The sequence below is a fragment of the Bombina bombina genome, chromosome 2 (genome assembly GCF_027579735.1).
Source record: "Bombina bombina isolate aBomBom1 chromosome 2, aBomBom1.pri, whole genome shotgun sequence".
Lineage (NCBI taxonomy): Eukaryota > Metazoa > Chordata > Amphibia > Anura > Bombinatoridae > Bombina > Bombina bombina.
Window position 1 is genome coordinate 179,187,899 of NC_069500.1, and position 14,017 is coordinate 179,201,915.

Sequence of the window (14,017 nt, forward strand, 5' to 3'; positions counted from 1 at the left end):
TTGTTCGAATGGTTTCCATTTTGAACGATGGAACCTTGAGAAACTTGTTTAAGATCTTGAGATCTAAGATTGGTCTGAACGTTCCCTCTTTTTTGGGAACTATGAACAGATTGGAGTAGAACCCCATCCCTTGTTCTCCTAATGGAACAGGATGAATCACTCCCATTTTTAACAGGTCTTCTACACAATGTAAGAATGCCTGTCTTTTTATGTGGTCTGAAGACAATTGAGACCTGTGGAACCTCCCCCTTGGGGGAAGCCCCTTGAATTCCAGAAGATAACCTTGGGAGACTATTTCTAGTGCCCAAGGATCCAGAACATCTCTTGCCCAAGCCTGAGCGAAGAGAGAGAGTCTGCCCCCCACCAGATCCGGTCCCGGATCGGGGGCCAACCTTTCATGCTGTCTTGGTAGCAGTGGCAGGTTTCTTGGCCTGCTTTCACTTGTTCCAGCCTTGCATTGGTCTCCAGGCTGGCTTGGCTTGAGAAGTATTACCCTCTTGCTTAGAGGACGTAGCACTTGGGGCTGGTCCGTTTCTACGAAAGGGACGAAAATTAAGTTTATTTTTGGCCTTGAAAGACCTATCCTGAGGAAGGGCGTGGCCCTTACCCCCAGTGATATCAGAGATAATCTCTTTCAAGTCAGGGCCAAACAGCGTTTTCCCCTTGAAAGGAATGTTAAGGAGTTTGTTCTTGGAAGACGCATCAGCTGACCAAGATTTCAACCAAAGCGCTCTGCGCGCCACAATAGCAAACCCAGAATTCTTCGCCGCTAACCTAGCCAATTGCAAAGTGGCGTCTAGGGTGAAAGAATTAGCCAATTTGAGAGCACGGATTCTGTCCATAATCTCCTCATAAGGAGGAGAATCACTATCGATCGCCTTTACTAGCTCATCGAACCAGAAACACGCGGCTGTAGTGACAGGGACAATGCATGAAATTGGTTGTAGAAGGTAACCTTGCTGAACAAACATCTTTTTAAGCAAACCTTCTAATTTTTTATCCATAGGATCTTTGAAAGCACAACTATCTTCTATGGGTATAGTGGTGCGTTTGTTTAAAGTAGAAACCGCTCCCTCGACCTTGGGGACTGTCTGCCATAAGTCCTTTCTGGGGTCGACCATAGGAAACAATTTTTTAAATATGGGGGGAGGGACGAAAGGTATACCGGGCCTTTCCCATTCTTTATTTACAATGTCCGCCACCCGCTTGGGTATAGGAAAAGCTTCTGGGAGCCCCGGGACCTCTAGGAACTTGTCCATTTTACATAGTTTCTCTGGGATGATCAAATTCTCACAATCATCCAGAGTGGATAATACCTCCTTAAGCAGAGCGCGGAGATGTTCCAACTTAAATTTAAATGTAATCACATCGGGTTCAGCTTGTTGAGAAATTTTCCCTGAATCTGAAATTTCTCCCTCAGACAAAACCTCCCTGGCCCCCTCAGACTGGTGTAGGGGCATTTCAGAACCATTATCATCAGCGTCCTCATGCTCTTCAGTATCTAAAACAGAGCAGTCGCGCTTACGCTGATAAGTGGGCATTTTGGCTAAAATGTTTTTGATAGAATTATCCATTACAGCCGTTAATTGTTGCATAGTAAGGAGTATTGGCGCGCTAGATGTACTAGGGGCCTCCTGAGTGGGCAAGACTCGTGTAGACGAAGGAGGGAATGATGCAGTACCATGCTTACTCCCCTCACTTGAGGAATCATCTTGGGCATCATTTTCAGTGTCACATAAATCACATTTATTTAAATGAGAAGGAACCTTGGCTTCCCCACATTCAGAACACAGTCTATCTGGTAGTTCAGACATGTTAAACAGGCATAAACTTGATAACAAAGTACAAAAAACGTTTTAAAATAAAACCGTTACTGTCACTTTAAATTTTAAACTGAACACACGTTATTACTGCAATTGCGAAAAAGTATGAAGGAATTGTTCAAAATTCACCAAAATTTCACCACAGTGTCTTAAAGCCTTAAAAGTATTGCACACCAAATTTGGAAGCTTTAACCCTTAAAATAACGGAACCGGAGCAGTTTTTAACTTTAACCCCTTTACAGTCCCTGGTATCTGCTTTGCTGAGACCCAACCAAGCCCAAAGGGGAATACGATACCAAATGACGCCTTCAGAAAGTCTTTTCTATGTATCAGAGCTCCTCACACATGCGACTGCATGTCATGCTTCTCAAAAACAAGTGCGCAATACCGGCGCGAAAATGAGGCTCTGCCTATGATTAGGGAAAGCCCCTAGAGAATAAGGTGTCTGAAACAGTGCCTGCCGATATTATTTTACAAAAATACCCAGATTAAATGATTCCTCAAGGCTAAATATGTGTAATATATGAATCGATTTAGCCCAGAAAATGTCTACAGTCTTAATAAGCCCTTGTGAAGCCCTTATTTACTGTCTGAATAAAAATGGCTTACCGGATCCCATAGGGAAAATGACAGCTTCCAGCATTACATCGTCTTGTTAGAATGTGTCATACCTCAAGCAGCAAAAGACTGCTCACTGTTCCCCCAACTGAAGTTAATTCCTCTCAACAGTCCTGTGTGGAACAGCCATCGATTTTAGTAACGGTTGCTAAAATCATTTTCCTCTTACAAACAGAAATCTTCATCTCTTTTCTGTTTCAGAGTAAATAGTACATACCAGCACTATTTTAAAATAACAAACTCTTGATTGAATAATAAAAACTACAGTTAAACACTAAAAAACTCTAAGCCATCTCCGTGGAGATGTTGCCTGTACAACGGCAAAGAGAATGACTGGGGTAGGCGGAGCCTAGGAGGGATCATGTGACCAGCTTTGCTGGGCTCTTTGCCATTTCCTGTTGGGGAAGAGAATATCCCACAAGTAAGGATGACGCAGTGGACCGGACACACCTATGTTGGAGAAAAAGGGATTATCTATCTTTTAAAACAATAACAATTCTATGGTAGACTGTCGCTTTAAGCATTTGGCTGGGGTGTCTTTGCCTCCTCCTGGTGGCCAGGTTCAGTATTTCCCACAAGTAAGGAATGAAGCCGTGGACTCTCCTCATATTAAGAAGGAAAATTAAAAACAGTTCTAAAGTTAAAATTCTTTGGGAAACCTAGTAGTAATTATGAAACTTCTAAAATAATCTTGCCATACCAGAGAGATTTAGAAATCCGAGCCCGACATTATCCCTTTCTTTCATGTAATTGGCAAGAGTCCATGAGCTAGTGACGTATGGGATATACAATCCTACCAGGAGGGGCAAAGTTTCCCAAACCTCAAAATGCCTAAAAATACACCCTTCACCACACCCACAATTCAGTTTCTGTTTTACAAACTTTGCCTCTTATGGAGGTGGTGAAGTAAGTTTGTGCTAAGTGAATGTCAGAGGGATGTGAAGGGAGTATCACCTATTGAATGCAATGATTTTCCTTGCGGGAGATCTATTTCATAGGTTCTCTGTTAAGGGTCGTAGAGATTCATCTCCTACCTCCCTTTTCAGATCGACGATATACTCTCATATTCCATTACCTCTACTGATAACCGTTTCAGTACTGGTTTGGCTATCTGCTATATCTGGATGGGTGTCTTTTGGTAAGTATGTTTTCATTACTTAAGACACTCTCAGCTATAGTTTGGCACTTTATGTATTTATATAAAGTTCTAAATATATGTATTGTACTTATATTTGCCATGATTCTGGTTTCTGTATATTTCCATTTGCAGACTGTCAGTTTCATATTTGGGAAATGCATTTTTTAGGAAAACTTATTTCTTACCTGGGGTATAGTCTTTTTTCAATTACTGTCATTTTAAATTTGCGGGCAGAATTAGGCTCGCGAGGGCGCAAAATGCCAAACTATATTGCGTCATTTTTGGAGCGAGATTTTTTTGTCGCAACGTTACGTTCGAAGACGCAAATTCGGCATTTCCGGCGTCTTTGTTGACGCTGAGTCCTTTCACAAGGTTGCGTCTTCAATGACGCGAGTGTGTCATTTCCGGATGTTGTTAGCGCCAACAAATATTTTCTGTTTGTGCGTCATACTTGTCGCCAAATATTTTCATTATTTTAGACCCCATTCCTATATGCCTCTTGCCTGTTTTCTCTATCAGAGGGCTATGCTGTTTGCATTCTTTCCCCATTCATGAAACTGCCATATAAGGAAATTGATCATTTTGCTTTATATGTTGTTTTTTGCTTTGCCAGCAGTTAGATTGGAGTTTTGGGAAAAAATCCACAAAGTTGGGGCTCTCTCTACTCTTGCTAAACGTACTACTATTCCTATGGAAGATAGTATTTCTTTTAAGATCCTTTAGATAGGAAACTTGTATCTTATCTAAGGAAAGTTCATTTATTTTCAGGTCTTTTTCTTAGGCCTGCTATTTTTTTCTTCTTTGTTGCAGCTGCTTCAACCTTTTGGTTGGAAACTTTAGCGCAACAAGTAACGGATCATGATTTGTCTAGCATTGTTAACTTGATTCAACATGCTAATGATTTCATTTGTGATGCCATTTTTTGATATTATCAAAATTGATGTTAATTCTAGGTCTTTAGCTATTTTAGCTAGCTTTTTTACTTAAATCTTGAAATGCTGACATGACTTCTAAGTCGAGATTGCTATTTCTTTCCTTCCAAGGTAACACATTATTTGGTTCAACAGTTGGATTCACTGGGGGGAATGAGTATTTTTTTGCCTCAAGATTAAGATCTAAGGGTAAATTTAAAGCTTCTAACCATTTTCGTTCTTTAATAATGAACAGAAATCTAATTCTTCCCCAAGGAATCTGTTTCCAATTGGAAGCCTTCTTCAAATTGGAATAAATCCAAGCCATTTAAGAGATCAAAGCAAGCCCCCCACGTCCGCATGAAGGTGAGGCTCTTATTCCAGCTCAGCTAGGGCTAGGGCAGATTAAGATTTTGCTAAGATGTTTGGATCAATTCGGTCCAAAATCATTGGATGCAGAGAATTGTCTCTCAGGGGTACAGAATAGGATTCAGAGTAAGACTGCTTGTAAGAAGTTTTTTTCTCTCACGCATTCCAGCAAATCCAGTTAAGGCTCAGGCTTTCCTGAAGTGTGTTTCAATCCTGGAGTTTTCTGGGGTAATCATGCCAGTTCCGTTTCAGGAACAGGGTCTGGGGTTTTATTCAAATCTATTCATTGTCCCAAAGAAAGAAAATTAATTCAGCCCAGTTTTATCACCCCACTACTTGGCTATTCGATAAACTGAATTGTGGGTGTGGTGAGGGGTGTATTTATAGGCATTTTGAGGTTTGGGAAACTTTGCCCCTCCTGGTAGGATTGTAATTCCCATACGTCACTAGCTCATGGACTCCAATATGAAAAGAAATTAATTTATCAGGTAAGTTCTTACATAAATTATGTTTTTTACATGGAGGAGTCATATTAAATAAAAACAGAAAGTCTAGCAAAGGAGCTTCCTGACATGTTGGGATCATATATGGGTACAGAAACACAAATATTTCACCATAAGATGTGGACTGCAAAATTGCACTGCCATTTTTCTCCATATTTTCATGTTTTGATTGACCCACTGTTTCTATGCCATTATTATTATTAAAGTGAGGCTAAAACTAACATCTCAAAACTACTATTATTAATTTTGGAGCAAGATGTGTTTAAGGATTCCAAACATAATATCTAAACTCCCAAATATTTTGTTTAAGCATTAACAATGTACAGATTTATCAAAAACTTTGAAGCTACCTAAAACTGGAACATTTATACACTCAATAAACTAAGTAAATTTTGCTGAAACCAGAGATTCCAAAAAAATAAAATACAGCAACAAGACAGTTTGGATTAAAAATAAAGCAAATTAGTAAATTAATAGTAATCTTAACATATTATGTAACATAGGTTATGTTACCTCTTCTTCTCTGAATCCCTTCAAGAGCTCCTGTTTTCTTTAGCTTCTTTCTGGCACTGAGAAGCTGGCTGCTGTCAAACAACTGGGACAATGTGGCACTTTCAGTCTTTGAAGTACTAATTTCATCTGTCTCTTTTTTTACATGGATGACTCTTATGTCTATAGGGCCAATATCTTCTTTCAAAGGAAGTGGAAGAGGAGGAGGTGGAGGTGGTGGGGCAGGGGGAGGAGGAGATATCAAGGGAAGAGAAAGGGGTTGTACAGTATTAATTTCTGGTTCAAGTTTTTCAAGGTTAATTGTGGGAAGAGAAGTCATTTGTGGAAGTTCAGAGGTAATGTTTTTGGGAGGTAACGAATCATCTTCAAGTTGGAGTAAGCTCTTCTGTGCCTGTGGGTCCAAAGGCTGGAGAATTTCTGGTTCTCCAATGTCCGCTATAGCCTGTGTTTGAATACTAACAGAGAAAGACTGAGGCTCATCACTACAGGGAGATACTATTGATGTGTTTTTCCTTCTGGCATGAGCCAAACGCAGTCTGGTTGATTTAAGAATCACTTGCCCAGGATGACGCTAAACAATAAGAGATAAATAACAAATAAATTACTTCACTAAAAATGACTTCTTTACATAAATACTATGTTAATACTAGATATGTGCATTCAGAGGTTTCCGATACCTCCGAATGTGGATGAACGTGAATGTTTGTGTCAAATTTATTCTTGTGAACCTGCAAAAAACTAGGATCTGGATTCTAGTGTACTGAAATTTAATAACAATACATTTGGCTCAGAAAATAGCCGAACGGTACAAGCAGCCACCTTTGTTCGCATTTGGAGGAATATGTAACCTCCAAATGCCCATTTCTACTTATTACACTAAATGGTGCAAACAAAAACATAATTTATGTAAGAACTTACCTGATAAATTCATTTCTTTCATATTAGCAAGAGTCCATGAGCTAGTGACGTATGGGATATAAATTCCTACCAGGAGGGGCAAAGTTTCCCAAACCTTAAAATGTCTATAAATACACCCCTCACCACACCCACAATTCAGTTTAATGAATAGCCAAGAAGTGGGGTGATAAGAAAGGAGCGAAAGCATCACAAATAAGGAATTGGAATAATTGTGCTTTATACAAAAAAATCATAACCACCACAAAAAGGGTGGGCCTCATGGACTCTTGCTAATATGAAAGAAATTAATTTATCAGGTAAGTTCTTACATAAATTATGTTTTCTTTCATGTAATTAGCAAGAGTCCATGAGCTAGTGACGTATGGGATAGCAGATACCCAAGATGTGGAACTTCCACGCAAGAGTCACTAGAGAGGGAGGGATAAAATAAAGACAGCCAATTCCGCTGAAAAAATTAATCCACTACCCAAATCAAAAGTTTCAATTTTTATAATGAAAAAAACTGAAATATAAGCAGAAGAATCAAACTGAAACAGCTGCCTGAAGTACTACTCTACCAAAAACTGCTTCTGAAGAAGAGAAAACATCAAAATGGTAGAATTTAGTAAAAGTATGCAAAGAAGACCAAGTCATTGCTTTGCAAATCTGATCAACAGAAGCTTCATTCTTAAAAGTCCAGGAAGTAGAAACTGACCTAGTAGAATGAGCCGTAATCCTCAGAGGCGGAGATTAACCGACTCCAAATAAGCATGATGAATCAAAAGATTTAACCAAGATGCCAAAGAAAAGGCAGAAGCCTTCTAACCTTTCCTAAAACCAGAAAAGATAACAAATAGACTAGAAGTCTGTCTGAAATCTGAGTAGCTTCAACATAATATTTCAAAACTCTTACCACATCCAAAGAATGTAAGAAACTTACCAAAGAATTCTTAGGATTAGGACATAAGGAAGGGACAATAATTTCTCTACTAATGTTGTTAGAATTCACAACTTTAGGTAAAAATTGAAATGAGGACAGCAAAAAACACCTTATCCTAATGAAAAATCAGAAAAAGGAGATTCACAAGAACAGATAATTCAAAAAACTGTTCTAGCTGAACAGATGTCTAAAAAGAACAATACTTTCCATGAAAGTAATTAATGTTCAAAGAAAGCATATGCTCAAACAGAAGAGCCTGTAAAGCCTTCAGAACCAAAATAAGACTCCAAGGAGGAGAAATTGGCTTAAATGACAGGCTTGATAGGAATCAAAGCCTGAACAAAACAATGAATATCAGAAAGATTTAGCAATTCTTACTGTGAAACAGCACAGAAAAAGCAGAGATTTGTCCTTTCAAGGAACATGCAGACAAAACCTTATGAAGAAACTATAAAATCCTAGGAATTCTAAAAGAATGCCAAGAGAATTCATAAGAAGAGCATCATGAGATGTAAATCTTCCAAACGCGATAATAAATCCTACTAGACACAGATTTACGAGCCTGCAACATAGTATTAATCACTGAGTCAGAGAAACTTCTATGACTAAGTACCAAGCGTTAAATTTTCATACCATCAAATTAATAATTTGAATTCCTGATGAAAAAAACGAATGTTAAGATATAAGGTCTGGCCTTAATGGAAGTAACCAAGATTGGCAACTGGACATCCGAACAAGAACCATATACCAAAACCTGTGTGGCCATGCTGGAGCCACCAGCCACACCAAAGATTGGTCTCTGATGATTTAGAAAATCACTCTAAAAAGAAGAACCAGAGATTAAAAAATATAGGCAGATTGATAATTCCAAGGAAGTGATAATGCATACACTACTTCCGCCTGAGGATCCCAGGACCTGAATAGGCCCCTGGGAAGTTCCTTGTTTAGATGAGATGCCATCAGATCTATTTCTGGAAGCCCTCACATCTGAAAAATTTAAAAACATATCTGGGTAAAGAGACTATTCTCCCGGATGTAAAGCTTGATTAACAGAGATAATCCGCTTCCCAATTGTCTATACCTGGGAAAAAGACCACAGAAATTAGATAGGAGCTGGATTTAGCCCATGCAAATATCCGAGATACTTCTGTCACAGCCTAAAGACTGATAGTCCTACCCTGATGATTGACATACGCCACAGTTGTAACATTGTCTGTCTGAAAAAACGTCTCTTCTTCAAAAAGAAACCAAACTGAAGAACTCTGAGAATGCACGGAGTTCCAAAATATCAAATGGTAATCTCGCCTCCTGAGATTTCCAAACCCCTTGTGCTAACAGAGATCCTCAGACAGCCTCCCAACCTAAAAGACTCGCATCTGTAGAGATCATGGTCCAGGTTGAAAGAACCGAAGAGACCTGTAGAACTAAATGATGGTGATCTTAACCACCGAATCAAAGATATAAAAAGTGATATCCTAGAATCCCTGCACCATTATTCAGCATAAAAAACTGGAAAGGTTTCCTATGAAATGAGCAAAGGGAATTGAATCCAATGCTGCAGCCATGAAACCTAAAACTTCCATGCATATATAGCAACTTGAAGGAAATAATAGAGACTGAAGGTTCCAACAAACGGAACCCAATAAACTTGTCACTTGTCTGTTAGAGACAAAAACATTGACACAATCTATCTGGAAACCTAAAAAAGGTGACCCTTGTGTGAGAAATCAAGGAGCTTTTGATAAAAAGATCCTCTAACCATGTCTTGAAGAAACAACAAAGTTGAATTGTATGAGATTCCGCAGAACGAAAAGATTGAGCCAGTACCACGATACCGTCCAAATAAGGAACACTGAGAACCTTGAAAAGATTCTTAGAGCTGTCGCTAGACCAGAAGGAAAAGCAACAAATTGGTAATGCTTGTCAAAAAAAGAGAATCTCAGAAAATAAAATAATCTGAATGAAAACAGAAAATGAAGATATGCATCTATTGTATCTATTGTAAACAAATAATGCCATCACTGACCAAAAAGGCAGAATAGACCATATAAACACCATTCTAAAAGATGGTACACTTATATGACAGTTCAAAAAGATTTTCTATCTTTGGAATAATGAATAGTCTTGAATAAAACCCCAAAACCCAGTTCCTAAAATGAAACTGGAATAAATACCCCAGAAAACTCCAGGTCTGAGCAGCGCTTGAGCCCCAACGGGTGACCAACCGCACTTCACCAGTACCCAAAACATATAGGTCTGAAACACACTTCAGGAAAGTGTTAGTCTTACTGGAATAGCTGGAATATGATAGAGAAAAAAAGACTTCTCACAGACTGTTTTACTCTGAAACCTATTCTGTACCCAAAGTCTAAGAAGTTTGGACCGAATAGAACCAAACAAATTTCAAAAAAGTCTTAACCTGCCCCTTACCAGCCAAGCTGGAATAAGAACCGCACCTACATGCAAATTTGGGGAGCTGACTTTGAACTTTTAAAAGGCTTAATTGAATGAAGAAAAAAACTTCCAATTATAAACATGTTACTTGGGGAAGAATTCAGGATTCCGTTCCTTAGTAAGAACAGAAAACTAATATAAGCTTAAAGTTTTAGTCTTAGAACTCAATCTTGAAGCCCAGAGTAACAGTTAAAGAATTGAATCCAATTATGAACCAAATAATTGATTATCTTGGAAAAAAAGAAATATGGATTTTAGAAATCAAATTAGCATTCCAAGATTGAAATCACAAAGTTCTTCTAGCTAAAATAGCTAAAGACATAGATTAAACCTCATTTGCGAAAATATTTAATAAAATGACAACACAAATGAAATTATTAGCATGTTAATCAAGTTAAAGGACCAGTCAACACACTGGACTTGCACAATCAACAAATGCAAGATAACAAGACAATGCAATAGCACTTAGTCTGAACTTCAAATAAGTAGTAGATTTTGACCTTTTAACAATGCTAAACATATCATAATCCGATACTTGATCTTAAAGTATCCAACCAGAAAGATGAAGCAATTGCAACATCAGCCAAATAAATTACAGGTCTAAGAAAAGTACCTGAAAATAATTTTCCTTAAATAAGACACGACCATCTGAAGGAAAAAAATAAATACTATTTGCTATAAGAATAATAGTATATTTAGCAAGAGTAGAGATAGCCCCATTAACTTGGGGAATCTTTCCTCAAAACTGAAAACTAACTGCCGGCAAAGAATACAATTCAAAAACCTTAAAGAAGGACTAAAAGAAAATTCTCAGCCTATTCCATTCCCTAGTATCAGGAACTGGAAAAAAACCTATGAAGAAACCACAGAAGATAAATAAGCAGAATTTAAATGTTAGCTAGTTTTTAAAATCAAAAGAACTAGTTACTTCAAAATCCAAAATAATCAACACCTTTTGAACAAAGAACAAATGTACTCTATTAAAAAATAAAAAAGTAGATTTGTTAGTGTCAATATCTGATGAAGAAAAATTCTGAATGAGAAAAAACACCATCAGAGAAGGATAATTCATTATGTTGTTGGTCATTTGAAACTTCATCAACTAAAAAAGAAGTTTGAAAAAGACCTAAAAATTTTATTAGAAGGTGGGATGTCAGACAAAGCCTTTAAAATAGAATCAGAAAAATATTCTTATAAATTTCTAAGTATATCTTTACATAAGATATAAAAAGAATAGCAATATATAAAGCATAAATACTAATGGATTCTGCATGTAAAAGTTTGTCATGATAACTTATTACAAACCATAGCTAAAGATAAACATTCATAACATTAAAATAAATGAACTTAGCTTTGGTAGAACTGATATCCGTCAACAGGAATCCCTCAGCATTTCTTGATACAGGAACAGTGTTTGAATATCTTGCAATATGTAATAGAAAAAAACAACATATAAAGCAAAATTATCAAATTCCTTAAATGACAGTTTCAGGAATGGGAAAAAATGCAAAATAAACAAGACTCTAGAAACCAGAAGCAACAAAAAAGTGAGACTTAAATAATGTGAGAAAAAGTGGAACAAGTATGACGCCCACATTTTTGGCGCCAAGTATGACGCCTACATTATTGGCGCCAAGTACAACGCCCATATTTTTTGGCGCCAGGTATGACGCCACATCCTCTGACGCCGAAAACGACGCCCACATTTTTTGGCGCAAAAAAAGTCTGAACACACATGCGTCAAAAAATGACGTAACTACGAACAAACTTCCGGTGTCAACTACGGCGCCGGAAATGACCAAATTTGGCACCAAAAAAACAGAATTTATGTTTACCTGATAAATTACTTTCTCCAACGGTGTGTCCGGTCCACGGCGTCATCCTTACTTGTGGGATATTCTCTTCCCCAACAGGAAATGGCAAAGAGCCCAGCAAAGCTGGTCACATGATCCCTCCTAGGCTCCGCCTACCCCAGTCATTCGACCGACGTTAAGGAGGAATATTTGCATAGGAGAAACCATATGGTACCGTGGTGACTGTAGTTAAAGAAAATAAATTATCAGACCTGATTAAAAAAACCAGGGCGGGCCGTGGACCGGACACACCGTTGGAGAAAGTAATTTATCAGGTAAACATAAATTCTGTTTTCTCCAACATAGGTGTGTCCGGTCCACGGCGTCATCCTTACTTGTGGGAACCAATACCAAAGCTTTAGGACACGGATGAAGGGAGGGAGCAAATCAGGTCACCTAAATGGAAGGCACCACGGCTTGCAAAACCTTTCTCCCAAAAATAGCCTCAGAAGAAGCAAAAGTATCAAACTTGTAAAATTTGGTAAAAGTGTGCAGTGAAGACCAAGTCGCTGCCCTACATATCTGATCAACAGAAGCCTCGTTCTTGAAGGCCCATGTGGAAGCCACAGCCCTAGTGGAATGAGCTGTGATTCTTTCGGGAGGCTGCCGTCCGGCAGTCTCGTAAGCCAATCTGATGATGCTTTTAATCCAAAAAGAGAGAGAGGTAGAAGTTGCTTTTTGACCTCTCCTTTTACCGGAATAAACAACAAACAAGGAAGATGTTTGTCTAAAATCCTTTGTAGCATCTAAATAGAATTTTAGAGCGCGAACAACATCCAAATTGTGCAACAAACGTTCCTTCTTTGAAACTGGTTTCGGACACAGAGAAGGTACGATAATCTCCTGGTTAATGTTTTTGTTAGAAACAACTTTTGGAAGAAAACCAGGTTTAGTACGTAAAACCACCTTATCTGCATGGAACACCAGATAAGGAGGAGAACACTGCAGAGCAGATAATTCTGAAACTCTTCTAGCAGAAGAAATTGCAACTAAAAACAAAACTTTCCAAGATAATAACTTAATATCAACGGAATGCAAGGGTTCAAACGGAACCCCCTGAAGAACTGAAAGAACTAAATTGAGACTCCAAGGAGGAGTCAAAGGTTTGTAAACAGGCTTAATTCTAACCAGAGCCTGAACAAAGGCTTGAACATCTGGCACAGCGGCCAGCTTTCTGTGAAGTAACACAGACAAGGCAGAAATCTGTCCCTTCAGGGAACTTGCAGATAATCCTTTTTCCAATCCTTCTTGAAGGAAGGATAGAATCCTAGGAATCCGAACCTTGTCCCAAGGGAATCCTTTAGATTCACACCAACAGATATATTTTTTCCAAATTTTGTGGTAAATCTTTCTAGTTACAGGCTTTCTGGCCTGAACAAGAGTATCGATAACAGAATCTGAGAATCCTCGCTTCGATAAGATCAAGCGTTCAATCTCCAAGCAGTCAGCTGGAGTGAAACCAGATTCGGATGTTCGAACGGACCCTGAACAAGAAGGTCTCGTCTCAAAGGTAGCTTCCAAGGAGGAGCCGATGACATATTCACCAGATCTGCGTACCAAGTCCTGCGTGGCCACGCAGGAGCTATCAAGATCACCGACGCCCTCTCCTGATTGATCCTGGCTACCAGCCTGGGGATGAGAGGAAACGGCGGGAACACATAAGCTAGTTTGAAGGTCCAAGGTGCTACTAGTGCATCCACTAGAGCCGCCTTGGGATCCCTGGATCTGGACCCGTAGCAAGGAACTTTGAAGTTCTGACGAGAGGCCATCAGATCCATGTCTGGAATGCCCCACAGCTGAGTGACTTGGGCAAAGATTTCCGGATGGAGTTCCCACTCCCCCGGATGCAATGTCTGACGACTCAGAAAATCCGCTTCCCAATTTTCCACTCCTGGGATGTGGATAGCAGACAGGTGGCAGGAGTGAGACTCCGCCCATAGAATGATTTTGGTCACTTCTTCCATCGCCAGGGAACTCCATGTTCCCCCCTGATGGTTGATG

At 38.9% G+C, this 14,017-nt stretch overlaps 1 protein-coding gene across 1 annotated transcript in view; it reads right to left on the reverse strand.

Moving 5' to 3' along the window:
- The window catches only part of JMY (junction mediating and regulatory protein, p53 cofactor), a 469,755-nt gene that overhangs the window by 97,839 nt on the left and 357,899 nt on the right, over positions 1-14,017 (reverse strand). Inside the window, exon 9 of the mRNA XM_053701369.1 lies at positions 5,876-6,443. Coding sequence (XP_053557344.1) covers positions 5,876-6,443 — 568 coding nt within the window. The remainder of the gene's footprint in view (positions 1-5,875; positions 6,444-14,017) is intronic.